This window comes from Cyprinodon variegatus, unplaced genomic scaffold, assembly GCF_000732505.1.
Source record: "Cyprinodon variegatus isolate N-32 unplaced genomic scaffold, C_variegatus-1.0 Scaffold30, whole genome shotgun sequence".
Classification (NCBI taxonomy): domain Eukaryota; kingdom Metazoa; phylum Chordata; class Actinopteri; order Cyprinodontiformes; family Cyprinodontidae; genus Cyprinodon; species Cyprinodon variegatus.
Window position 1 is genome coordinate 1,003,136 of NW_015150483.1, and position 27,924 is coordinate 1,031,059.

General features: G+C 38.5%; 2 protein-coding genes across 2 annotated transcripts; one reads left to right on the plus strand and one right to left on the minus strand.

The window, feature by feature from the left end:
• mydgf (myeloid-derived growth factor) lies at nucleotides 1-12,834 on the plus strand. The gene is made up of 6 exons (XM_015399821.1): nucleotides 1-247; nucleotides 2,954-3,004; nucleotides 3,100-3,161; nucleotides 5,788-5,869; nucleotides 7,924-7,996; nucleotides 10,293-12,834. Exons 1-6 carry the CDS (start codon nucleotides 104-106, stop codon nucleotides 10,370-10,372), a joined length of 492 nt encoding a protein of 163 aa, XP_015255307.1. The 5' UTR covers nucleotides 1-103; the 3' UTR covers nucleotides 10,373-12,834.
• Nucleotides 6,704-27,918, minus strand: LOC107101050. Its single transcript, XM_015399809.1, has 4 exons — nucleotides 26,498-27,918; nucleotides 18,765-19,838; nucleotides 12,582-12,708; nucleotides 6,704-7,697 (listed from the first exon to the last, which is right to left on the minus strand). Exons 1-2 carry the CDS (start codon nucleotides 27,572-27,574, stop codon nucleotides 18,924-18,926), a joined length of 1,992 nt encoding a protein of 663 aa, XP_015255295.1. The 5' UTR covers nucleotides 27,575-27,918; the 3' UTR covers nucleotides 6,704-7,697; nucleotides 12,582-12,708; nucleotides 18,765-18,923.
• Between the last annotated feature and the right edge of the window lie 6 nt (nucleotides 27,919-27,924).

Here is a 27,924-nt window from a genome sequence, read left to right on the forward strand (position 1 = left end):
ACGATGTTAATAGTCGACGGGGCATTTTTCGCATTCGGAGTGCTTGCTCAGGGTAATACCGTACCATACATTCAGAGGAGACCGATTCCAAGCTAGAAAAATTATGCTTTTCATGAAGATGTCGCCTCTGCTTTTATGGGCTCTGATGTCGCTGTTTGTCCCGGGAAAATCGTCGCCTGAGCGGACAAAGACTGTAGAGTTCAACGTTAAACCAGGAGGAGTTGTGCATACTTTCTCCGAGGGAATTGTGAGTCGCCTTTCTTTACTTCTAACCTCATTGGCATGGTACTTGAACATAATTTCAATGTGTAATAATTCTGCCATTATTTTTAACCCGGGTGATTCTTGATTATGTTGCTATAAATTAAGAGAGTTTATTTTTTATTTCGGTTTATACATTCCTTCCCCTAGTTAGCAATTTAAGACATTTTTACTGTAATAATATCATAAGCCAACATATTTATTTTAAAACGCATGTTATTAATGCACGCCATATTAATTAACAGTCTGTAATTAGTTGTTTTAAATGACTAAAGTGGAAAAACTACATTCCGCCGCTTAGGTGTAGTCGCTTAATGATGACGACACAGCCTGTGAGACGCTGACACGTCTATGCTGAGCTGCCACAAGGACCTCATTGATTGGACGAGGGGTTTTTGTTTGTCTTTCTTAGATTTTTATTGATAAGGTATTTCATTTCCTAAACTTTAACGATATTCTAAATGGAACGCAGTATAAAATATATACATTTTTAATTGTTATTTATTTACTAAGAAGAAAAACTGCTCATGTATGTTGAGTAAAAATAATTTCCTCATGCAAACCAGGAAATTATTTGCGTGCTTAGCTGATGTTCCGTACAGAAAAATGTCACCAAATATTTGATAAGGTGATTTCCATAACAAGTTTTTTTGTTGTTTTTGTTTTAAATATACCTCCTTATCTTAGGATCACATAAAGTTTAAAACCACATTTAATCTTTTGCTGTGTAATAATACCTGAGAAGGATTGTTCTACTAAATCTTTAGTATAAATTAGGGTTGTCACGATACTAAACTTTTCAACTCGATACCGATACTAAGGAAAATATACGATACTCGATACCATTTTCGATACCTCAAGAATAAAAACTCCAAAATTTCAAAAGAAATATTTTGAATAATAATTAAAATACAATAAATAAATACAATAAACAATAAGAACAATATTTTGAGGTTGTTTGCTGTGCACAATATTAAGCAAGTTTGATAAAAAGTTTTCCTTACTTGGCTATGCTTTGCACACATAACAATGACACTAGCCAAACCAGTTAAGAAACAAAAATAATTCTCAGCAGCTGCACCTGAAAAAAAAAAAGTCTGAAACTAAAAAGTGCTCAGAATTATTCAATCACACAGTGTTCTGAAAGTGCATTGTCCCCTATTCTGCACTTTAGATGAATGACTGCTTAGGTGCCACTGGTGGTAGCACTGTATCGATACTTTTGAAAATGAGTATTGTATCCGGATACAACGTTTCAGTATTGATACTTTTTTGAGTATCGATACTTTTGACAACCCTAATATAAATATAAACAGACGTGGGGATGCATCTCACTGAAGTCTATAAATTACAATATGAATTTAAGCATCCTTTTCTAGTAGCATATTTTTTTCTGCTAATTTTAACAGTTATCATTGCAGGTAATGAAAACTTCATTTTCACAGAAAGTTGAAAATATTACTGAGACCAATAAAAAAATAATGCAAACATAGAAAGGTTACATTCTTACCCTCATGATCACAGGGATGTCTGCTGACCTGGCAATTGTACAGCAATCAATTACACCAGGGAAGTCAAAGTGGTTCCAGGGAGGGCCGTGTCTCTGCAGGTTTTCTTTCCAACCAAGCAATAGCACACCAGACTCCATTCATCTCATCAAGTCATCATGTTCAGATTGGACTCACTTGATGAGATGAATGGAGTCTGGTGTGCTATTGCTTGGTTGGAGAGAAAACCTGCAGCCACACGGCCCTTTCTGGAAACAGTTTGACACGCCTGACTTGCATCCTCCACAAAGACAATAAGGAATGGGCTAAAATTGCAACAACAAAAAAGTTGTCCATTCATGGTGCTGGATCCAGAAAGTGATTTGAAAGGAAAAATGTAGAAATGCAAAAATAGGGATGGCCCGGTTTGATACTGATAGAGGAAAATAGTCCAAAATCAGCCACAAAATGAATATTAGAGTATATTGGCTTGCTTTTAAAATCTGTTATCAGCAAGCTGATAGAAACACTCCGCTTATGTTCGCTTCTGTTCAAAATTTTTGCAACATGTTGGTTAATAATAATTTGGCCAGTTGACTCATATCTATTGTTTATGTTCTAATTACAAACAGTTGATGAAGCCTTTCCAATGTTCCACCCAAAATGAGTAATACAAGTATGGATGATTTGTGCTGATCGTGTATCAGGTCAACATCTGTATCGGCCAATTCTAAAAGCTACTATATCGATATCATGTCGGAAATTTATTTTTTTATTGGGACATCTCTAAAAAAGGGGTTACTACAACCTTGGAGGGCATTTAAACATTTTACACAGAGATCTACTGCAAAAGGTTTATGGAGGCCAACATTTTGAATTCCTAAGGTGATGTTGAAAGGTTGCTAATTTTAAACACAGTGAAGTTGCTAATGAAAAAGCATAAAAAAAACTGTCTTTTGGCTAAAAATGATAAAATAAAAATCTATGAATCTTTATTACAAAAATAACAGGAGAAGAAAAGTACTTTATTATAAGTAAACTATCAATTTCAGGTTAACTTTTAAATTAAATGTCATAGCTGTATGAAAGAATAATGCATCAGTTAATCAATGTTGTTTGTTAGTAGTTTATTAGAAACTAATTAATGTGTTATTAAAGCTCCTTGAACACTTATTGGCTCCAAACCTCTCAATATTTTGTTTCAGAGTGAGTATGAGTGCACATTCACGTATGCTTCACAAGGAGGAACCAATGAGGTATGTGCTGTTGCTTGATCACTCGTCTCCCACAGTTTCATTGAATATTAATCCCAGCTGGCAAAGCAGTGAAATATTATTCTCCTTTAAAACAGCAATGGCTGATGAGCGTGGGCCTGAGCGAGGATGACAGACTGTTTTCTTGCTCTGTGTGGAGGTGAGACACAACTTGCACACACTTCGATTCGAATGCAAAACATGTCGTCACCTGAAATGGATGCATTCTCTCAGTCCCAATAAGGAGGACTCATGCCCACAATGTGACTATATGTGAACAGATGCATTTCCTCAATAGATGAGTAATACCTGCCCACTCACCATACTGTACCAAACTTTCTGCGGCGGTTCCTCGTCTTCAGTTTGCTGACCCTTGTCGTCCCATCTGCAGCTCCTCCACATTGATTTTAGTCAGTTGAGCCATAAAAGATTAAAAATAAAAACCTCTAGCAAGGCAATACAGACTTTAATCAAGCATGACTGCATGCTTTAAATTGATTTAAATTTTTCAGATTGGCAAAATCATTAGTATCAAACAAGTGTAACCTGAGCACATAGAGATTTTTGAAATGATTATAGTTTCCACAATGAAGAGGAAAACCACCCATATCAACCTGACCTTTTCTTTTTAGTTATAGTCCTCTAAACTTAACAGCCGGTTGAGCTGCCTTTGGCAGCAGCAACTGCTATGCAACAGTTAGTCTTCTTCATTACGTTGAAGGACTTTTCCCCCCACTCCTGTTTGCAGAATTGTTTTAATTGAATCACAAGAGGAAAAATCTATTGAATAGAACCTGTCTGACAACATGAAGTAGGATTAAAATAAATATATTATCACCAAAATGAATAGGAGAGAAACATAATGGTGCTGGGACTCCAGTGACATGCAGTAAGAGCCTTTATCCACATTGGACACCCTAACCCCAAGAGGAGATTCATATGAACAGGACTTCCAGTCTTCTATATGTTGTGTTGAAAAATCAAGATGGGTACTTGTGATTTTTTTTCTCCCATCATTGTTTACCAAAACGAGAATTTCATTTTATGCATTCATAGATAATGTGTGTTTAAAAAGAAAAAAAAAATCCCAGTTACAATATTTTACATGCTAGTTATTACCTTTTAGCCTGTTTACAGATGCAAAGCATAGTCTAGGTGTTAAGCTCTGCAATGGATTTTAAATTGGAATTGTGGGTTTTGACTGGATGTGTTTTATCCTGTAAGCTGATTGGTCAATGTCCTGTCAATAAGAAATTTGACAAGACGATAAGAAAATATATAGCTGTGCTAATGGTGTTGCTGTCTACATTTCACATTTTAAAGATTGAGGACTTCACTCTTGTTGAAAGGCTTGCTTCAAAATTGTATGATAATTCAGTATAGTTTTTTCCACTTAATGAAAAAGCAGGGGGTGCAGCACTGTCCTCCACCTATAAAATGCACCTCACTTCCGGAAACATGCAGCTCTGTTTTCTGATTGCTTTGTTGAATTTGGGATTGATGACATTTACCAACCAGCCGAGAGGAAAAAAAATCCTGTCAGGAACCCAGAAAGGTCTTTGTCTGAGTTGTCCAAAGAGGATCCTGATGATTCCCAATACTTTAGAGAAATGGTCTTTAGAGGATCTGAATTAATTAAAACAGACCAGGAACAGGACAGCTTCCCATACTATGAATTCTGATCTACAGGGTGTCCGCGGGTCATTAAAAATCATTAAATTATTATTTTTAAAAATAAGGCCTTAATTGGCATTAAAATTCATTAAATTTGCTAATCGTGGCATTAAAATGCTTCGGAAAAGAAGCTTGAGGCGGAGAAAAGGCTAGAGAATGGGGGGGGAAGTGCAAATTTGAACCAAAGTGGCGGGAAAACGAGGAACTTGGGACATGGCTGCAGCCTGTTCATGGTGAAGATGGTGAAGGATTTTGCCGTGTATATATAAGTCATGGGTATTTGTTGATGGCATTAAGATTATTTCTAAGAGAATTAAAAGAGCATTAAAAAGCATTAAATAAGAGAATTCATGTATAAACCCTGGATCTAATAAAAATAAAAAAAGGTTCTGGATTGACCTAGTAGTCAAAGTCTGAGTATAATTTTATTTCTGTATTCTGCTCCCAATTCATCACGTTTAAATGTAATTATAAAGGAGCTCCTGTTTTATAAATACAGGTTTATAATATGATTTTATTTTGTGTTTATTTCAATTCCTTACACACTTCCAGGAAACATATTTATGCTTTTTTCATTTGAGATGGAAATAATGAAATGTTCAATAATTAAATTCTCAAGTTAAAATATTAAGTAAAATAGTTTTTATTTTACAATCAGTTATTGTACGTTCCACTTTTGACTGAGATTGGTATTCATGGTAATAAAAAATAAAAAAGGGTACACAAGTCAAAAAAGGTTGGGAAACACAGCTGTAGATGACCTTAAAGAGACTGACGGTGGTCAAAACCCCCCTGATTGCGTGTAATTCAAACATTTTTTGAAATGTAAAAGACTCATTTTATGTTAGTCTAAATCATGTTAACAGTGGTTTTATAATTAAAAGGTCATTTGTGAAACTGGCTCCAGTTTTCCCTTAATTGATTTAATCTTTAAAAAACTGTTTTCTGTTGGTTTTTTTTTTTTTTTAGCATTCATGTCTGATATTAAAATTTGTGCATCTGAATTCTTCAACTACGGTATATGAAAAGCAAAACTAGAGGAATCTTTGGGGAGGAAACTCTATTTTCACAGCACTGCAAGCTGAAGCATTTCTGTTTCTAATTGCTTTCAGGCCTCAGGGAAAGTCATACCTGTTTTTCACCCAATTCAAAGCTGAGCTGAAAGGAACCAAAATTGAATACGCCAATGCTTTTGTAAGTATAAAACCAAGCTGTTCATTCTTTTTTATTTATTTTCTTTTTTTGTGGTTCTGTTTACATGAATATGTGCTGATCTCTGTCATCCAGAGAGTCGCCCCTCATGCCCACTGAATATGAGGGCTGATCGCTGATATTTTGTCATTTGTTGGATTTTATGTGCGATATCTTTTGGTGCGGTTATTTCCTCCAGTCATTCTTGTAAATTAGATTTCAAATCTCGATGAATGTGCCCTGGATTATTCAGGCTGTGAGAGAACATAAAATAATACTAACTAGAGCCAAATGATCATTTATTTTTCTACCTCTAGGACAAAATGTAAAAAAATCAGTAGTGACATTAAGCCAAATAAAATTGAAGAAAAAGAAATCTGCATGATTTTTGTAGAGCCTTTAACTCTGGGCCATTCCTTCAGAGATGAGAATCTCTCATTTGACGATCGGCTGCCACAAACCCACTCAAGCTCAGGCAAACTTAAAAAAAAAACAGCATTGAAGAATGTCTGCTTGGTGTTTCCATTCTGCCTCATACAGGCTGTCAGTGGAGAGATAAAAGCTTTTCATTACTCTGTATCTGTACCAATGTGAGGAAATCGAGGCAGATTCCCACTTCTTTTTTTTGCACAGCCTCCAAATAACGAAGCTTTTAACCAGAAGCTGCTCAGGAAAGAAACTCAAGGCTACTTTCATGTTCTGCAGCTTCTCGTTTATTTAAACATATTTCCTCTTCTAAGCCACACATTTAGTATCAGATGAGGAAAAAAAAGGAATGTCAACATCGACACTTTGATCTGATTTTTCTGTGACAAAATAAACATTTAATGGCAGAATTTGTCAACCGAGCCATGCCTCTCCTGGATCAGCATGAAAATGATTAAACATATAGCATTAGTTAAGGGATTTATTGTGAGTCTGAGTCATAAAGGCAGTCTAAACACTCATCAAGCTCATCGTCTGGAAATTTATAAAGCATGCTTTTATCATGTTCCAGCTCTGGATTAGTGTGAGAAAACTATTGTCATAAAATGTTTGATTTTATTCCTTTTTCTTGTATCTAAATGTGAAAATCTAGATGTCTATAAAATTAAGTGCTTTATTTTTAATTCAGACAGCATTTAAATGACATCATAACTTGATTTTGTGTTCCACTCCATTATTTATTTGAGTTTTGATTTACAAACTGCAAGAGAAACTGCAGATAAATGCCCCTTAACAAACCAAGAAAAGCATTTTAATGTCCCTCTAGAGCTTCTGAGATCAGAATTTAATTTTAGGAACTGATATGTTTACCAGAAGTCATCCAACTTAAAGATAGATCTGTCAAGTAGCTCTGAAGAAAAAATGAAAAGAAATTAATTTCAGTTCCTCATCTAAGTTTGGTAAATATCTTTGTTTATTAAAAAGCGATTTAGAAACTTAAAACGACATTTTTACATCATTAAAAAGGCGTAAGTAAATGTTTTCAGGATGTATAAGTGTCTCTGTTAAAGCTGGTTGAGCTCGACCCTTCTGCTTTTATTACAACGGCTTCAGCTCCTGTTTACACTTCAGTGCGAGCCACACAGAAAATTTTTCTTTTTTTAGTTTTTGGAGTCAAACTTGAAGTTGTCTTTGCACAGACTGCTTTATGTGGAAGGTTAATGTCTGGACTCTGAGGTCAGTCACTTTCGGCCGCAGCTGATGCGGTCGTGGTCCATGAGGCGAGGCGATGCGAGGCACACCTTGACACGCCTCCTTTCCCCCAGCAAGGACAGTCCTAACACTGGTGTCATTAGAAATGGAGAGGGAGAGAACATGCCTCCTCCTCCCGCTCTGGCTCTGTGCCCTACAAGAAAAAGAGAAAATGACTTCACTGAGTGAGGGGACTGAAACAACCTTCCCTACTGAAACACATCGCTTTGACCTTGCTACTAAATCTAAATATATTCCTACTTCTCCTCACACTGCAAATGACACTGTTCTCTATGCTACCTCTTATTTGTTTTTTTCCTAATTCTTTTGTTGTTGTTTTTCCCAACTTTTCCTCCTCGTCGTTCCGGATGAATCTCCAGTCACAAACAGCAGCAGCAGGACAGCATGATGTGCCTCTGAAGCCAGAGGAATTTACCATAGGAGAATCAACAGGTGAGAAATTGATTGTGTCTCCAAGTGTTCAATCAACTCCCCCTGCCTGTCACATCCGTCTCTTTCTCTGCCTCCACACCTCCCTACCCTCCCATTATCACGTTGCAAGCTTCCTGCAGATTCCCCCTGCGACGCATACGCTCCAGCTGTGAGTGGGTTTTACAGTTGTCCCTGTAGCATTATTTGTTGTTCTTCAGCTCCTGCACAAATCCCCACTGTGGCTTCAGTTCCAGGCTGTGATTAGCAGGGTTTGACAAGTCACCCCGACCAGCAATTTACTTCAGCTGTCATTTTCAGCAGATTAGACGCTAAAGTACGGAGGCTTACAGGCTCCAAACTCGGCGACGATGACAGACTTAAGGATAATCCCATCACTGAGAAACAGCGAGAGCAATGAATTCCAGGCAGAGATTGCTTATCGGCGTGTAGTACAGTATGTAAGGGGCTTTTTAATTACTCATGTCCTAAAGCTTTTTAAATGTTCCTGCTTCTCCTGCAACACTAGATGGGGATGTTCAGGTCTGAGTAACTCAGTGACACCCATAGGAAGAAATGGTAACTACAGGTAAAAACTTGGATATAAGATACTAAAACTACAACTACATTATGTTGGTCCAAACGCATACATCTTTTAATGATTTCTTTTTCTCTATAATATAGATCCACAGCTTTCCACAGTTAAAAATCTGACATTTTTCTTCAGTGCTACGAAATATGAAAGAAAATATAATTGTTCGCTTGTATATTTCACAATGAATGGAATGATATAGAAGAGTTTGTAATTGCTAGAAAGGAAAGATTTTCATCTGCTTCATATCTTGAACTCATAAGCAAGCAGCAAAAAAAAAAAAAAAAAACATGGGGGAGCAAAGATAAACACTAATTTATGATAATTATTCTAACCTTACTGAGGTTACTGAGCTTAAAAGAACAATCCAGCAGTGTTTTATTTCACGCTTCACTTTTGGTTGGAAAACATTTGCTCATACAGAAGATTTTAAAAGCAGTTTTTCATTGAGAATTCATCTGACTTTTTAGTATTATTGAGTTTTACAGTTATATTTGTGTTAAATATTGTTAAAATGTGTTATTTCAGTTTATAACCATCAGTTTTTAAATGTAGATTTTTGTATTCAGTGCAAGAGGTTATTTCTGACTAAATATACCTGCATTAAAGTAGGAAAATAAGATAGATATGTAAAGTTATAATGCATTAGCTTTTACTTTAGGGAAAAATTGCATGTAAGTGTCTAACAGAAGGCGTGGGAACTTCTTTAAACTAAATAAAGGCATGCTAAATGAAAGATTCCCTCAGAGGAAAGGCAATTCTATTTGTTTTATTTATATAGCTCCACTCTACAACACACGTCATCCCAGGGCACTTTACAGAGACAGTTCAATCAGAACATACAGACAGATTGGTCCATAGTTTTCTACCAAAGGAAAACCAGCGGATTGCATCGACTCATTGACTCCACAGCAATCCCTCACACCAAGCATCCCATACGGTTGGAAAATAGACCTGCTGTGCTTTTAAATCTACTGCCTAATTTCTGCCTGCTGAGCGTCACAACATACTTTAACATTAATATATATATATTTTATAAATGTGTGATTATAAAGTGTTAGAGGTGAGAACTGTCCATAGAAGAAAGGTCAATTTACAGTCTGCACCCTAAATATCCAGACTGATGGGCTTTTGGGGATGGAGAAGATCCTTCTCAGGGTTTCTTCCTTGAACGATAAACAAGCACTAAAACTTTTTTTTCTGCCATGAAAGTTTTGAGAAAAACTGTCTTGGCTTTACTTGGAAAAATGCCAGTGCAATCATATTATTGTTGTCTTCTATATATTTTATTTGTCCCATATGTGTTTGGAAGATGGAGAGTGCATCACTTGAGAATAAGCTGAAAAATATGAAACAAAGACAGAGATTTAATTTTTGTTTACTTGTTAAAAATGTTTTTAACCAAAAAAAAATAACATGCCTCATGCAAAGTCAGCACTAAATGTACAAAAGTAAAAGAGAAAAAATGTAAAACAGCAGGTTAAAATCAACAGTTGGAATCTGAAAGTAATCTTTTTCAGTTCTGGTCATTTTTCATCCCTAGAATTCTCTTAGGTTATAGAAAAATTTTCACCATCTAGTTCTCAGAACCGCATATTTGACGCCTCATTTTTAGCTCAAGTGTTCCCGCTATTACAAATATTGTTTTTCTTACTGATCAGTCTAATGCTTACTATTCTCTAGTGGATGTGGCTGCAACAGTAATCCATTATCCTTTTTCGCTTCCAGTGACCCACAATGATGGAAAGTTCAGCGCTCAACTTTCCAAGCTGACCATCATTGGACGAACCAGACACGATGAGCTGTGATTGGACAGAAGTCATGCTCAGTCACAGCACCTTCAGTAATGACTGAACCATGGATTTAGTCCTGAGGAACAACCTAAAACTGAAGCAGGATGAAACTGATGGTGGCCTGAGGAGACTTTATGCCAGCTGCAGTACATGTCAAGCACTTTTCTTTTTTTTTTCTTTTTGGGAATTTCAGATTGGCTCGACTAAAGATGAAGATGATTTAGCTGATTATGCAGACAAAGAAAAAATCAGTAGTTGTTTTGTTTTTTTAAGTTTCTGAACCTGCATATAAATTGATTCTGGCTTGATCTTCCGGGTGTCTTAATATATAAAGGTTGGCGTCAGAGTGGGATCTGTCCAGCATAGATTCATGTTAGATTAGCAGGAGATTTATGCATGATGTGTAGCCCTGGGAGGAGAGTGAGTTATCCCCGATATTATGAAGCAGCACACATCTAAACAAGTAGATATTGCTCCGACTCATTGTAATCCGCCCCGCTGTTGATGGAGAGCACTTCAGCGTCTCGTTATCTACATCTGCTGCAGATGACTCAAAGCACCACATCTGATTGCTCCAAACATAAGCTGGGTTTTTGTTTTCTGCTGTTTTTCCTGATAAGACAAAGCTGTTTGAAAAAAATATATATATTTTTAGGGTTTGCAAACTGTTGAGGTGTTTAAGACATCCATCGGCTTATATATGACGACTATGGAATTTATGTTATGCAATGAAATTGAAAAGTTTAACTGGATTGTGCTGCTTTTATTCAAGATAGAACACAAGTGTATGTATCAATGCTATTTACATCACCTATTGCACTGCTAAACCAGTCTGAAGTAACAGGTAGGGGAGGGGGCACAGCTGCATTCTTCTTTTTCCATTCTTCCTTTTACCTCTCTGGAATCTCATTAAAATGATTTGAAACCTTTATTAGTGTAATGTTACATATTTTTGGTTAATAAAGGAAACTTTTTAACTTTCAGTTAAATAAGGTACCAGGAATTGGTTTCCACTGGTTTCTTGATTTGGAAATGAAAACTAGGAATGAAAACGTGTTGGTTGGTTAATTTCTCCAGACATTGTTCCCTTTTCTATTTATTAAGGAGATAACAGCCAAAGCATATTTAAAAAAAAAAAAAAGAACTTAAGGGCTTTTTGCATTAAGTTGCATTCAAATGGGTTCCTTTATCCTTTAGCTTCATTCTTTATTGTCCCCCAAAGGGAACTGCACCTTCACAGGCTGTTCCAGCTCATACATAAACATTTAATATAGATAAAGGAGGACATGACAAATGTTTTCAGGAAACATTAGGAGATGGATTATTAGGAGCTATGAGTTTCATGACATTAATTTATTTAGTTGATATTGAAAGCTGTGATGGCAGACAAAGCTTTAACAAGTTTCATAATTTTTTCAACTCGTGCCAGAAATGAAAACCTAATCTTTTAAAAATTCAAAAGGGATCAGAATTTCAGTACTTTTCACAGTCCAATTGGAAGAACTTTTAAAACTTTTAAGAATCTCTGGTTCCTAAACTTTTCATTTATGTGCTATAAAAACTTCAATTTATTCACATTTTCATGACACTTTGATTTTTTTTTTCCAAGTCACGAACATCCAGAGTCTGTGTTCTGTCTTTTTAAAAGTAGGATTTTAGATTTTGAAATGTAGCTGATTTCAGTTTGGTCATATGCTGAAAGGCTGTTTTAAAAAGCTGTTACCCACTGTGCTGAGTTATAATGAAACATCAGTTGCTTACAGATGAATGGAAGTAAGATTCATCACTGATGTTGAAACTTTCTACTTAGAATGTTATGAAATCAGTTGGAAACCTCTAGAAATGGGAGTCTGGAACGATCATGGGGAGCCTAAAGATGTCCGAAGTGATGAAATAGAAAGTATGCACAGACATTTGGAGGTTTCCAGGTGAGGCATCAAAATGCCAGCACTCGTTCGCGGGCCCCTCTTGAACCGTTTGCTTTCATCTCCCGGTGCCACATGTGGGGATCAGTGAGCACACTGTGCAGGTTTCAGAAGTGCTTCATTATCACATGCCTCCCACCTCTTTTTCTCTGCTCTTTCTTCTCCTATGCGTTGCGACCTCTTTATCTTACCAGCATTGATCCAAACCCTCAAACACTGCAAGTGCCCAAAGGATTGAATCCAGATTTAAGGATTTCTCTGATTTGACTCTGCTCTTGGATTAGCTGGGATAGGTGTACCTTCTGCGTCTTTCATCTCGTGTCTCCCTGGAGTTCAGCCGAGTCCCTTTGTCGCCGTCCAAGCTCTCCGTCTCTCTCAGGGGAGGGTCAGAATAGGAAAAAAGATCACACCCGGATCTCGACCTAACTGAGAAAACAAAGCTTGTTACTTATTTTCATAGAAGCATCCTCTCTTTTTTTCCTACCTGTTGATTGCTGTGAATCGTGATGAAATTTGATGGGTGTTTGAATAAAGACACATTGTCACCATGGTGGAGATAACTGTCGGGTTACATCAGTCGAGGTCTGATTGAAGCTGCCGTAGCCTTGTCAGAAGGGTAAACATGAAAAGAGAGGAGGAATTTGATTGCCTGTGTTGAGGCGTTAAATATTCTGAGCGCTGTCAGGGTCGGGCCAAAGCGAGGATTGCATTTTTATGTCCCATCTTATCTGTCCAATAACCATAATTTTTAGAAGCACTACTAATGCATTCCTAATTTGGACCAGTTTAGGGAAGCAGAACCTCTAAATGAGAATGTATGAGACCCTTTTTGCTAGAGTAATAAAAATGTAGCCTTAAAATGTATTCAGTAAGCATAGTCAATTAACATATATTGTCCTCAAATAAATGTTTTTTAAGAGATAGAGAGCCTTCATTGTCTCCTGTTAATTTCTGGAGGGAGAGGAAGCTTTGCAGAGAGGATCTATTAAATCCAGAGGCACATATGGGGATGTATAGAGTGCTGATCTTTGTGGGCTTACTGAGATAGAGAGTCAGGAGGGATTTATCCATCATTACATTAAGCCCAGAGAAAATCTAGATTGTGTGCTAACGGGTTGGTTTGTTGCATGCACAAGTCACACGCCAAAGCTGAAAACACTCCATTCAGGCGCTTTTTTTGTCTGAATATTATGAGTTTTTTTGTTCACCTGCAGAAAACTTAACTGGAATAGCAAGTATTCTCCATGGGGAGCTATAAATTCAAAATAGACGTATACCAAAAACCAATCAAATGTACGCAAGTTCTCACACAAATATACTTATATGAAAGCCAAAGACAAAAAACATTATAAAAACACTAAAACAAAACATCATTTCATGTACAGGTTTACTTTTTGTACATAAATCTTGCCCTTCTGAAGCTTTGTGAAGGCAAATCTGGGTTTTGAATGCTCCAATATGATGTCACAGACCTAAAAAAAATGCACCACCAATTTAATAAATGAGAAGCTATTAGTCAGCTTTATATATATTTTTTTATATATAAAAACTATTTTCTGAGATTGTGTTTATTTAAGAACAACCATGCAAATTAACAAACATCTACAAAAAGTGCACTATATCATGTCAATTTCCATGTGAACCCCAGATTGTTCATTCTTTGCCTTTTCTAAAAAGTGCTCTAAAACTGGCCTACCTGTCTATCCATGCTGGGTCAGATCCTGATATTTGAAACAGGGAAAGCAGAATAAAGCGTTGGCCTTGCTGCATGCAGTTAGCCAAGTCTTGTAGCTAAACCAGGTCCTGGAAAAGGACAGACTGTACCATCTCCATCTGTCTTTGGACTGCTGATTATTATTGCTAAATGTTTTTTTTTTTTTTCTTTTTATGTCTTAATCAGGTCTATTGTGGTGGGGCGACGCCCTAGCGTCCTCTATTGGCCAGCTGCCAATGATTAAAGGTATAATAGAGGATCTTTGCAAATTTTTGAAAAGACCCACCCTCTCCACTTTAAAAAAAATGTAGATGCACAACCCTGCACTCGTTCCCAAGAGGGAACTCCTAATAAACGTGTGCAAGAGCATGCACGAGCCCATTTCTCCTCGTGCACGCTCTGTTTAAAAGTTGCTGTTTGCATCACTCATACAAGCTTACTTTCCAAAAGGAGATTTTCAATTTTCCCACTATGTCAGACTCCCTATCGGTAAATAAAATAAAAATAAATAAAATGGGGACGAGCATGTAGGACGGTCTTATGTAAACATATCACCAGAATGAATGACAATTAGGAAGACCACTTTTGATGATCCACCCAGAAAAAGAACATCCTCCACTATACCTTTAAGTAATTTCCTGACAGCCTATACCTTTGCAGCAAAGCGGTCTCTGTTTTCTACAGCAATTTGATGGCCAAATTCTGACCTGTTTCTGTTGAGCTGTTGAGTTAAAAACCTCAGTATCTGAACAGCTTGTTGTTTGCCCATTTGCTCACTCTGTCTATGGGGCCCAGAGCTGCCTTGTTTCTGTCAGCCGAAGCACATATCACCAGCTCTGTGTACTGTCTGACACCAGCAGAAAAGCTTTACATCCAGCTTCCTCACATCGCAGGAAACTATCAGGAGAAACACGTACAATATTTTGGAGCTGAGATGACAGCTTGTTTGAGGCATGTTATACATAAAAAATGGATATGTCATAGCTCTAGTTTAGTTCTAGCTAAAAGGATGGGTTATGTGAATGCAGACTGTATATAATCCCTTGCCGAAGGTCTTACACTCCTTAATGCTATTATTATATGTGATTCTCAAGGGAAATCTTTTATTATTTTTTTTACTAATGAAAACTTAAAGGTGTGATATGCGTTGGAATTTAGACCAGTGCAATAATCTAACCCTTCCTTAATCATGAAGAATAAGAACGTGTTAGAAGTAGTGTTGGGGTCAGTGAACGAAGATCTCATGCAGTACTGTTCAGTCCATCATCTGAAAGTAGTTCAGAGAAAATCAAAAAGAAATCCAGTTTTTTTTTAGAAAGGAGATCTGGTCAAATTATCGTTTTGATATATTTGGAAAAAATGCTCTGTGTAGAGGAAAACCAGCATAGCATTTCACGCTGGTCGAAGCATTGATGTGACATGGTAGAAAAAGAACACCGCACTGTTCAAACATGACATTGAAGGAATTGCATTCTTGTTCTCTTCAGGTCAAGCAAACAGATCAGACTTGATGGTAAAATGCATGAAGCTAATTAGTAGAAGTTAATCTTTAAAGAGGAAACCAGCTGCAAATGTGTCATGATGGTCTAGTCAAAGTCCAAACCTGAGAATCTGTTCAAAGAACTGACAATTAATCAGAGATGGCAAAAGTACTCACTTTCTGTACTTCAGTAAAAGTACAGATACTTGTGTTAAAAAATACTCTGGTAAAAGTGGAAGTACTGATTAAACTTCTTTACTCAAGTAAAAGTAACAAAGTACAGGCTTGTAAATTTACTTAAAGTATAAAAGTAAAAGTAGAAACCACTTATTTCATGCCGTTGCCTACATTTTAAATGGATGTCTGCCAATAGGACTAGATCTCCGTTGTGTTCATTTTCAATCATCTCGTCGTCCATGCTACTATGCTAACGCCACCGCCACCAAGCTACAATGATTTGCCGCCAATGAATACCGCCGAATCTGTCGCTTCATCTTGTAGCGGTGCGTCAAATGCAACGTAGATTCCCATCCAATTAGATTGAATTTGGTATTGATGACGTGAAAAATAATAACGGTAACTCCATTGAAATGATTCAAAACTAAAGTAACGAGCCAATTTTTTAAAATGTAAGGAGTAGAAAGTACAGATATTTGTGTAAAAATGTAAGGAGTAGAAGTAAAAAGTCGCCATAAAAATAAGTAGTAAAGTAAAGTAAAAATATCAGAAAAATCTACTTGAGTACAGTAACGAAGTATTTGTACTGCGTTACTTCCCATCTCTGCAATTAATATTTATGGTTATTACGGTAAATCCAATTTGACCAGCAAGAGCTGTGCTGCAAAAACAATGTGCACAAATTTCAATTTTTAGATTCATTAAAACAGGTAGAAACATAACCTAAAAATCTTAAAATTGGATAAACTGTCTGAGAGGCTTTGAATACAGATTAAGTCATTGAAATCCTTTCAAAACAATGTATTATTTTTCTTTCAATTCACAATCTTTGCAAGATTGTATTAATGTACTTATTAAAAACCCAATGAAACTCATTGATGTTTGTGTTTTTAACCTGAGAAAATTTCAGCAGGTATTAATACTTTCCATAACACCAAATCTTCTCTACTATAATTTCAAATAGCTTTAATCAAGCCCCTCTTTTTTACATTTATGACAGTGTACGATTTGAAGAATAAATTACATAATATTTTTCAAAGCACAGCGAGTGATCTTTGATGCGGTCTTTGATGTATTTATTCTGTTTGTTTAAAAAAATGGGGGGGAGAAGAAAAACATGATTTTCTGTGTTATCTTTGCCATCTAAACCAGACCCAGAGCTACAAGGGAATGGTTGAAATCAACGCATATTTGTGTGCTGAATGGCCCAGTCAAAGTCCAGAACAAAAATCACAATGAGAATCTGGTTAAACTTTTGTCCGTCAAATTAAAACCCAATTTTTGAGGTGACAAAATGTGATGAACTTCAGGGAAAAAGAAAAAGCATAAATGCTTTTACAAGGCGTTGTACACTGTAGCCACTTTTGTGATTCATTTAGAAAATAATTGATTGGATTGTTTGGATTTTAACTGACAAACCTAATTAAATGGAGTCAATATAATTGGGTATATATTTGTTTTCTAGCTTTCAGGTTAGATAAGTTAAAATTAAATCAACTTTAATATTTTTTTTGTTTAAAACATTTGAGAAATTCAACTCATGTTTATTTATATATTCAATTTTAAATCCAGAAATATGTGATTTAATTTGAGTCATATGATTAAAAGTTGCTTAAAGCTATTACCTACTTATGAGATATTGCATTCAAAGTGAGTTTATTATGCCAAAAGCTATGGTGAAAGTGGACAGCTGACTATTAATCTAAAAGTTTAAAATTTTTATATTGCTTAATTTTTTTATATATTAATTTTAGTGTTTCAGACCGTGTACTAGTAATTGTGGTTCCAATGTGTCTGATTTAAGCAACACCTCATTCAGACTGCATAGTTTTTCAGTTCCGGGATAAACTGCTCATGCAGGGTACCGTACTTCAGAGGCACATGTTGTGTTTAATCAAGAATTGTAGAAGAAAGATTTTTGGATTCAGTTTGCGCTCAGAATTTTAAAGGATTTACATAAAAAAATCAGAGAAGTCTAATTTAGTTGATTTAGGCTCACATCCTGGTTCTGGATAAGCTGACAGCTAATCTCTGTCTGAAAATAGTTTCACATAAAAGTATCTTTTAGTCATTCCCAGAAAACTGAGTAAATCTGATAATGCCTGTCTTGGGAAACAGCTTAGGTGTTAAAAAAAAAAACAACAGATTCTGATATGAGCATGTGTGGCACAGTCAGGCAGGGTAAATATAATGAGCTTAACTGCTGATTTTGATCGTTTCATTGAATTTGTTCACAACAGAATAATTTGTAACCAAGCAGGAGCCTTAACCTTCAAAAAAAGGGTCACCAAGAAGAAAAAAAGGATCAACTAAAGCAGCATTCATGTCCTAAATGAAACAACTATTGATTTTCTGTGTTGTATTTATGTAATCAATCTGTCTGGCGTTCCTCTCTAACACACCAGCTCCTTGTTTCTTTCCTGTTGCATCCCCCTGACATTTAGAGGGGAGCAGATGGAGGCTGTGGCCAGGTGGGTCGCTCCAGAGGCAGCAAAGGAGATGGGATTTTTTTTGCAACACAGAGGGGGTTGGGTGAAGGGTACAACGTATGGCCACCTGCCCACTGTCTCCCTTGACGTGACTCCCAATGCTGGCCTGTACCTTTCCTCTGTGGCCTTGCCAAGCTTCTTTTTTCCTGAGAGCTTTTCTTGCCTCTAGACGTACCACAGATCTCTGACCTTGCCTCTCCTGTATGTTTTTACACCGCTGTGCCACAGTAGTTTGAGCTGCACCGAGTTCTCATCATAGCATCACGACTCCTGACAGCAATTACCTACCACAGGCGATGCTGATGCATCTGAGTGAGTATGACTGGATGCATGGGCTGAGGTGCAATAAAGTAATGACCTCTATCTTTGTCTCACCATTCTGAAGTAATTGCAGTTTCCTTCTGGTTTCTGGGTAATAATGCCTTTCACCTTTGCCCTTTAGCTGTGAAGTCTGTGGGAGGCGCAGAACTGGGGTGCAAATTGAACATCTGCACAAAGGCTCTTGTTACCTGATCGGTAAGCCAAGCAGATGTCATTATGGCCTGTGTACGTACCCAGGAGATTAAAGAACAGAGAGGGAAAGGAAAGAAATAGGCAGTTGTTCCTGGCTTTAGCAACTCACCCTGGGTTACCTTTGCATCCTGTCACCCTGGAAACTTGATCTCAGCTGAAGTTGGCGAGCCTTACACCGCCTTAAATCACTCCCCACTCTGGCAGACATTTGGCTGGTGCTGTTTATGTGCCTCCGTTCGATTGGCTGCCCCCCTTCTGCTGCATTGTCTCACACCGTGGTAGAGAGCAGCCTTTTTTTCTCTGGGTACGGAGGAGCTTTCCTGGCCTCTCTTACTTTATTCGGGGGCTCGGAGAGTCTGTGATGGGGGTAAGGTGGGGGCTTGCGGCCCCTTCTGCCCTGTCCTGTGGGGGGTTTAGCTGTACCTGCGTTGGTAGCGTAGGCATGTGAGGGTCCCGCTGAGGATGCTCGCCGCTCTTTGTCGCGCTGGGACAAACGTTTGGTCTCAGAGTTTGTGGGTGGGCAGCTGGCAGACAGAGGGTGGGTTAGTGATGATGAGAACGGTCCAGCAGATGGCAGATCGCCTTGTGGGGTCTGATATGACCCGACTTTGGTCTCTATGATGACAGACGGGCTAAGGGCGGGAGGTGGATAAAGCTTTGGAGACAGAGGGGAGGAAGGCTGTGATCCAGGGCTGCTGGGGTGATGGAGGTTCACTGTTAGAGGAGAAAGCCCAGGAGTGGGAGGTCGCGCAGGGATGTTTCCTTTAGGAGACTGAATTTGATCCTGGGTGGTCGGGTTTTTAGGAGGGGGTGGATTAGAACAGGGAGGACAGTTTGTGTGTGCTCGAGATACGCTTTTTCTTGGGGAGAGCATGGTACCACAACTTAGTCTAACAGTCCGACTCCTTTCAGACAGCGAGCCTGTGGTAATGGAGTGCAGCTGGCCATTCTGTGAAGGCAGACTTCTGCTGTGATTCTCTCCACTGGGGGAACCATTGGAGTCCACCGACCGGTTTTCAGCTCTTGGAGGCCTCTGCTGGGCGCTGCGTACTGTCACCTCACTGGAGCTAGAAGCTGAACTGTAGCTGCTGTCGCTGGGAGGCTTAGCTTCTTCTCCTGCTATCTGCTGCTCCTCATCATCCAGATCAATGGAAGAGGTTAGATAGTCAATCTGCTGCACAACCTAGAAAACACAGAGAATGATTTATAAATAAAAACTCTAATTAGCCGCAACACTCTCCCGAAGGGAACAATTAATATCTCTTGCAAATAGATTTTGCTATATTTTAAAGCTCCCTTCGTAGATATTTTTGACAGATCTGAAGCCAGTATTTCTAAAATGTTTTTATAAACATATCCTTGAAAAAATGTTTTATATATATATATATATATATATATATATATATATATATGCATATTTTAAGACACAACTGGTCCCTTTTGATAGTGATCAACTACTTCTGGATTCCCACTTATGTTGGTCTCAATAACTCCCACAGAGAGGGCCACTTTGGGTCATGAAAGCATCTCCAGACACCCAATTAAACTTTTATTTTTATTTATTTACACCTTTGTTAATGGCTTTTTGCCTTAATTATTACAAAGAATTAAAACAATGAACAGAAAGCAATAAAAGGTGTCTTATTTTTGGTGATACCCTGCTTATAAAACGCATTTGTACATAACATTCATTTTGAACAAATGCAAACTTATGTACCTGACCACTAAACGATGGTGTAAAACTAAGGCCTGGAAGGAAAATGTACTTTGGTTAACAAAATATTATCTGAATGAATCAAAATATGATATGTTTGTGTTTGCAGCCCTTCCAAAAAAGCAAAAGGTTATGATGTAACCTCTATCGTTTGTAAAAAGCAATGTTAATTTCTCGTCCCACACAGTTTTTGAAGACCAAAAACTTAAGTTTTGGTCCCACCGGACCATTAATTTCTTCCATAATTTACACATGCACCCTACATGGCATGAAAAAAATCTTTATGCAGCTATCCTGAACTGCTCCGATTGACCTCTCTCCTTACATGACCCGAAAGGCTTGGTGGGCAGTCCTGATCTGGAAGGTGTATCTATGGTGTATCTGCTTTGTTCCTTTGTCTTGACAAACTATGCATCACCTTGTAGTATTTTGAATTGATGCTGAAACATAGCAAGATGTGAAAGATGTGAAATAAAAAACATTTAAGGAGAATCCATACTTTTGCAAGATTCTATTTGCCTTTGTTTCAGACGCTTTATGGAATTTGTTCCATAAATTTAAACTAACATGACAGGGATCCTGAGTTTTTGTTTTTTTGAAGCCTGTAGGTTTGAGAACTTTCTTCATATTCTAGATGTATCTCAGAAGAAACCCCAATATACTTTAAAGTATTAATTGCAAAAAAAAAACTAAAGCTTTCTTAATTTCTAGATGAAAGGGAGGCTTTGCAAGTATGAGGCAAACAATATCTTACAACTTCCCTACTGTGCATCAGATCTGTCTTTTCGCCTCACCGCAGAGGAGCCGCAATAGGCTTCTCACTGTGTGCAGTGATTGACACCACAAACTTATTTTGCTGTGGAATACTCTGGGAATACTTTTGATTGTTCTGATTAGTCTGATTTTTACACAGAGTAACAGCTTTCTTCACACCATATCTTAACGTTGTACACACACGATTTTCAACAGTAAACAGTTGTTCTTAAACAAGCAATAACCCGATAGAAATATTCAAATCTGGACATTAAAATGTCAAATTTATAAACATTTCTTTTCAGAGGGAAAATCCAGTCCATTATAAATGTTAAATATGTCTTACAGTTCATGTTGAGTTCAAATTGTGTTGAGGATGTGGGGGATGTTTATGGTTTGGTGACATATTAACCACAAACACATGATGGTCTTTATAATTTACTCACTATTTATTCCACAAAAGCCACTCATAGAAGTAGTGGGTGAACCGCTGATTCATTTAAACTGAAAACTAAGATTTTCTGCACTCCCTCATTTCAAATGCAGCCATCCTTGAGTCACTAATTTCCTTAAATTGCCTTCAATAAAAGGTCGAGGAGTTTCCAGAGCACCATGATTCAGCAATACACATGTTTAGGAAGTTATAAAGAAGCGCTGTACAGCAGACAAGATGATAGACAAATAATAAATAAACCTGCTGCTTTTGGGGGCCCCTTGATTACAGGAAGCATTGAGGCAGATGTTCAAATTGCATGACGGAAGTCCACCTTTGTTCAGTGTGATTAATGTTTCATACACCTCCTTGATTGTGCATCTGAGGATGCATCTTTTCCCCACAGAAAGTTCTTCAAAACAGATGATGACAGTGAAATCAGGACATCTGAGCCCTTAAGGCATCAATAATACAACCTTCAGCATTCATATCAAATAGGGCTTTATTAATGATGCAGAAAGCTATGTTTTTATCTAACTATAGCAAAAACCCAAAACAAAAACTAAGTCAGAATATCACAGGATTAGCTACGGTTTGGACCATTTTATTTATTATTAATTGCCTGATTTTAGATAAAAAGGCACAATAAGAGCCTGTAAATTGGTGCAGTACTAATTAAGAATATAGACGACAATGAAAATAAACAAAACAATTTAGTCTGGTTTTAAAGTGAATAATTATGCGGTTTGGGTTGATCTCGATTGGTACAAAAAGTTCATTCTACAGTCCAGGCAGAGCTCCTACAACGGCCCATTCTCCTCTAGTTTTAGCCTGGAATGGAAACAACAGGGAGCATTTGTTCAGCCGACATTAGTGACATGGTGGGTTTGAGTATGTAGAGTTAAAAGATCACAGAGAAAATGAGCTGCCAGTCTGGGTTAGAATTATAAAACAAACACATGTGGTTCCACTCCATAGGCTTGTAAAAACTGACCTCCAACATTTTTACCTAGTTACACTAGAACCCTCTGTGAATCTTACATAAAGACCTTCGAAATATTCTACAGAGGGCAAAGCGAAGGATTAAACTACATTTTGGAGCCTTTAAAGAAAGAAACTATTTCATCTTTAGGAAGCTATGCTATTTTCCATCCATCCTTCTTCTACCGCTTCTCCATCAATGTGAAGGGGTGGTGGTGTCTGTCTCTAGTAGTTCCTGAACGTGCATCACAAAGACACACACAAACACTCAGTCACACCTAATAGCCAATTAGAGTCACTAATAACACTAATGTTTGGATTGTGGGAAGAAGTCAGAGTACACAGCACAGGGAAAAAATGCAAACTCCATGCAGAGAGATCCAAGGCTGAGGATCAAACCTATGACCTTCTTGCTTTAGGCAAGAATTCAAAAACTGCACCACTCTGCAGCCTTAGTACAACTTTCTCTGTTTGTAAAAGTTTCAAGCACGCTCCATCAATCCAGCAATCATCCTTGCAGGTTCGTGGAGCAGGCACCTATCTCCAGCAGTCTTTGGACGACATTTAAATTAACATAAGAACAGGTGATTTTCCATCTTAGGACAAAACAGAGACAGGGCAAACAACAATGCACACACTCCTAAGGACAAATCGGTGACCAGTTTGACTAGTTTGGAAATATATACATCGAAAGAGCATGCAAACTCTACACCTGGAATTAAACCCGGGACTGACTTGCTGCAATGAAACATTTCTGAAACCTGATCCACAACGCAGATCTAGATTTCACTTTTTTTAAATTATCATTGGTATATCTGTGAAATGTGATGTCATAGCCTAGGAAAATAAAACACCAATGTAGAAAATTAAACAGAAACTAAACTATGAGACCCTGAAGTATACCAAAACATGAATAGATTTAGTACTTTAGATGATTTAGTCCATCTTTCTTTTGAATCAGATTTAAATCTCTATTGTCAATAAAGTACCTCTTTAGAGAAATCAGCTTTGTAAACGACAACAAGCCATTTTGTAGATTTAAACGACCAGTTGTAACAGAACATCTTTTTATGTTTCCTCTACTAGAGCCTTGAAACTAAAAATGCTCAATCTACCAATGTTCCAGACAGCTAAAACTCGTTCATCTTACAGCTTTTTCATCCTTTCTCATATTTATTCCTACAAATTAAATGGAAAAAAGCGAAAACATCTAAAATGCCTAAAAAAGAAAACTGTAATAAATATCTCAGGAGGCCTTCTTCGCATCTTTGTTTGTCGCATTGCAAAAATATTAAAATCATCCAAGACAGAATGAGAGTACTGTTACAGTGGCGTGAAAGCTAAATTTAGTCATCCCCCCCATCTAATGCATCTTACTCGGCTAGTAAAAAGCATGCTCCATAATATATCAAAAAGAAGACACACATGTCCTGATGCAAAATGGGTGTAGAGAATAATAATTGTATGCTCTGCACACATGCACTAATAAAAGCTTAGCACAACGACACAACCCACAAACACACAGGCAGCTGCATGAGGACGGAGGCTGGAGAGATTGGAGAAAATTACGCTTGGGAAAATGTTTGACCTAGCTCACCACCTGCTCTGTATGCACAGATAAATCCTTAGCCCATGCAGGATGAGTTTTGTCCTCTGTGTTAAACATCATCCTTGCCGATGCCAAAGAATGACCTGATTTGTTTGTCTGCTTTTGTTTTTTTCTAGCAGTGGCTGTTTTTGAGTGAAGCCTTTCATAAAGCTTTGAAGATGCTGCATGTATATGCACATCCAGTGACTCTGGGCAGGTACTGCTTGTTAATGTCAGATATCAGGAGATAAAAGGGCTGCTTTTTCAGCTGCGGCTGTTGAGGTTGTTAATTTAAAAAAAAAAACAATGTTTTTGACCCCTCAGGTCTACAACACAGGCTTACCCTTTATTGCTGAGAGATGCTTGCTGTTGAGCTTGGTCATTAAAGTTTTACTCGGTTCCCCTCAGTTTACTTTCTTCTCTTGAAGTTCTGAGTCATGTTGCAGTTTTTAAAAAAACCTGACTGGAACGCATCAGCAGGTTATCACTGTCAGACTCATGTATGCCCCCTGCTTTTCTGGTATTCTTTTCCACTTAATGCATACAAAATAGATGCTATGTAGTTAATTTGTTGCTCTATCAAAGTATTAACACCCTCTGAACCCTACAGGCTCTCATGCATTTGCTGTGATTTCTCTGTGCCAGCCACACGGCAAAAGGAAAATAGCATATAATTGCATAATTTCAATAAAATTGCACGTTTTATAGAGTTTTTTTAAGGTTACAAAAAGGCGAATCCCTTTGTAGACCACTGTTTGCCACTATAACTCTCTCACCAATGTACATCAAGAGCCTAAAACAGTACAAATATTTCAAGCTAAGTCAGATTGGAAGAAGGACTTTAAATGTCAAGGTCTGGCCACAGATTCTCATATGAATTTGGTGTTTGGGCTTTGACTAGGCCAAACCTCGATTGAAACCATTCCTTTCTGGGCTTCTGTCCTGCTGGAAGGTGAATCCATCTACTAACCGATTCTCTTCCAGGACTCCATTGCAATTACCGACACAGTCTCCACAGCAGAGCCTCAATGTTAGTTTTCCTTCACCTGTAACATTTTGCATAAAGTTAAACTTTAAGGGAAGTTTCTTTCCAGTGTATGCTGCGTCGTCTACTTGGCTACGGGCTTTAATCAAGGATTCTAGTGGTTTTGTTCTTTCATAAAAGAACAACAAATCATTTTCCTTAACAGATCCTTACTCTCTGCTGTTCACCAAGCCACTGGGCTTCATTTAGTTGTCTCAGAGTAAAGGGGGGTGTATTTAAATGTATGTCATAGATGAAATACCTAAAATCATACTCAAAGATTTGATAATCCAAGTAGGTGTTGCTGTTTTTTTGTCCTTTTCAAAATAAGATCCCTCTTATTCAAGTATGCAGTAGTCATGTAAGAAAATGTGTGACAGCTTAAGCAGGGCAATAACTTGTCCATGTCAATATATGATCTGTCCTTGCTTCGCTCCATTTCTTTTGCATCAGTTGCTCACTGCTGCTTATGCACCAGACATACAGTAACTAGCCCACACAACTTTACAGCATCTTCTTCTCCTTTTCATTTGTCGCCTCTGTTTTTAAGTGCAGGATTATCAATTACTCTTTGGTGTTTCTTCCTCTATTCCATATAAACTTTAATCACCGTGATGTTAACTCTGTCACGTAAAACTCTTTAAAGTCAGGATGATGAAGTTGCTACCTCTGGGTTTGGCTGTGACCTCTCTGATCAGATGCCAGGAGGAAAGATTTGCGTGTCACTTTTACTGGACGAGGCACAGATATTCAGACATAAATGGATTATAAAAGAGCGCCGGCCACCATCCAGCTGTGCCCCGAGCAGCAGCTGTGCATGGGAGGGAGAAGTGGGGAAAAAGAGAGGATGTTAGAGGCAAGCCTTTTGCCTAATGTCACCCTGCATCATCTAAAACATCTTCTGAATGCATCAGGCAAATGGGCCATAACTACTGTGTCTTCTACCTTTATGGAAGTGCATGCCCGAGTTGAGCACAAAGTGCCAGACTTTCCTGTGTCTGGGGAGCAGAAAGGAGAGTTTTAGAAACAGCAACATGTTTTAGTTGCATGCATCACTGCTGCAGATGCTCTTCTGTTTGTTTAATACTGCTGAGAATTTGCATTTGTATTCTGTCTTGTTATCTGTATTTACCCTCAAGGTTTTTTTTTCTGCAAAAGCTAGAATATTTTCTGCAAGAGGATAATGTCTAAATTAATGAGGAAGGATGCAGTAAAGCCCTGATTTGTTTATGTTCATACCCTTCAGCCTTGGAAAGAAATGAGACAATTTTGCAGCTCATGTGGTGAAGTTTCAGAGAACCAATTCATGAATCAACAAAGAGCTGTGATATTGTTTTTTTTTTTTTTACCTCTTTGATTTCCTGCTGAATGTCCCTCAGTGATGTAAGAACCTGCTCCAGGTTGTCCACCACTCGTTTGATCTGGTTTCGGACCACCTTTCTGCTGCAGCCTGCTCCCTTCCTCGGTGGCTCCTGGTCTCTGTTTGGTTTGTGCTGTACCCATGTCTGGTTCTGACCCAGGATTGCAATCTGTTCTGAGTTCAGCCTGGGTTTCCTCTGGCCTCTTAGAGTTGAGAAGCAGCCCAGGCGTTCAGGAGGGGTCTCTGTGGAAAAGATGAGGCCATTCAGGGGCTCCCTCAGGGCTGTGAGGTCTCTCTGGCTCTGTGAGCTCCTGCTGTGTTTGTTGATATAGCTGAAGCTGGAGGTGAACCCATGCTGTCTCTCCATGAGCTCCTGAGTGTCTGAGCCCAGCCAGCTGGATGAATGGAGGTCTCTCTGGTGGTAGGTGGTGTGACTAGTGTAGTCCCACATCTTCCTCTCCCTGTCTTCCATGCACACCACAACAGGCACATTACAGCTGGGCTTCTCTGCCAGCAGCACAGGTATAGGCGTAGGATGGGGCCCCACCAAAGGCCCGTATTTCCTCACTAAGGGGCTGCTTGTGTCATTCTGCGTCTGACGGAGAATTGTGTGGCCAACATTTTGGCTCTCTGGTGCAGAGCAGGAATTGTCAGTCAGTCCTTCCTTTGGGCTGAGCTGAGTGTTGGTGATAGGGTCCACGTCCAGTTCTTTAGTCTTGTTCCACTTGGCAGGACTCTCATCCTTCTGCTTCCCCACACTGCCTGGCAGGATGTGGTTCCCCCTCAGCACCACTGGCAGCTTACCCATGCCATTACATCGGAGCTCCCCCTTCTTTGCCCGGTCCTTTCCCTGGATGGAGAACAAACCAATCCCCTTGGCTCTCTCCAGTGGGGTCAGGCTGTTGCGGGCCTCTGAGCTGGATTTGTATGCCCCATTGAGCCCCAGGTCTGCGCTGCCATGGTGAGCCTTCAGACTGTTGCGCAGCCATGGGATGAAGTGGGGGCCATGCGTCTTGAAGCCTTTCTGCTCCCTGGGCGTTGAAGTGGCCCGACTGTCAGAGAACATGCTGACGGATGATGACTTTCTTCCATGGATCTCCTCTGGCTTCCAACATTAACACATGCTCTGTCTATTCTATTCTTTCCCTCAGTTTTCAAAACTTTTTTTTTCTTCAGTGTTATTTTCCCTCCTCAGCTAAGGTCCCACCCTCTCCCTCCACTCCTGCCAAACCCTGCTTCTGATTTTATCGCCCTACCTCTTTCCTCTGCCGATGCTCCTTCTCCACCTACTGCTCTCTCTCTGTCTCTCTCTACGTTGTGTTGCTCCTGGAGCCCCTCTCCCCCCTCTCTGGGCCTGTCTCAGAGATGCCAGGAGGCCCCCTCTCCCTCTCTCTTCGTCTTCCCCCTCTGCCTGCC

Bases quoted from the DNA above. Each gene is read 5' to 3' on its own strand.
- mydgf (XM_015399821.1), top strand. From the start codon at position 104: ATGCTTTTCATGAAGATGTCGCCTCTGCTTTTATGGGCTCTGATGTCG. The intron at 3,162-5,787 runs GTGAGACACAAC...AATTGCTTTCAG, and splicing joins TTTTCTTGCTCTGTGTGGAG to GCCTCAGGGAAAGTCATACC. The intron at 5,870-7,923 runs GTAAGTATAAAA...ATGAATCTCCAG, and splicing joins TTGAATACGCCAATGCTTTT to TCACAAACAGCAGCAGCAGG.
- LOC107101050 (XM_015399809.1), bottom strand. From the start codon at position 27,574: ATGTTCTCTGACAGTCGGGCCACTTCAACGCCCAGGGAGCAGAAAGGC. The intron at 19,839-26,497 runs GTAAAAAAAAAA...TGTGTTTTCTAG, and splicing joins TTCAGCAGGAAATCAAAGAG to GTTGTGCAGCAGATTGACTA.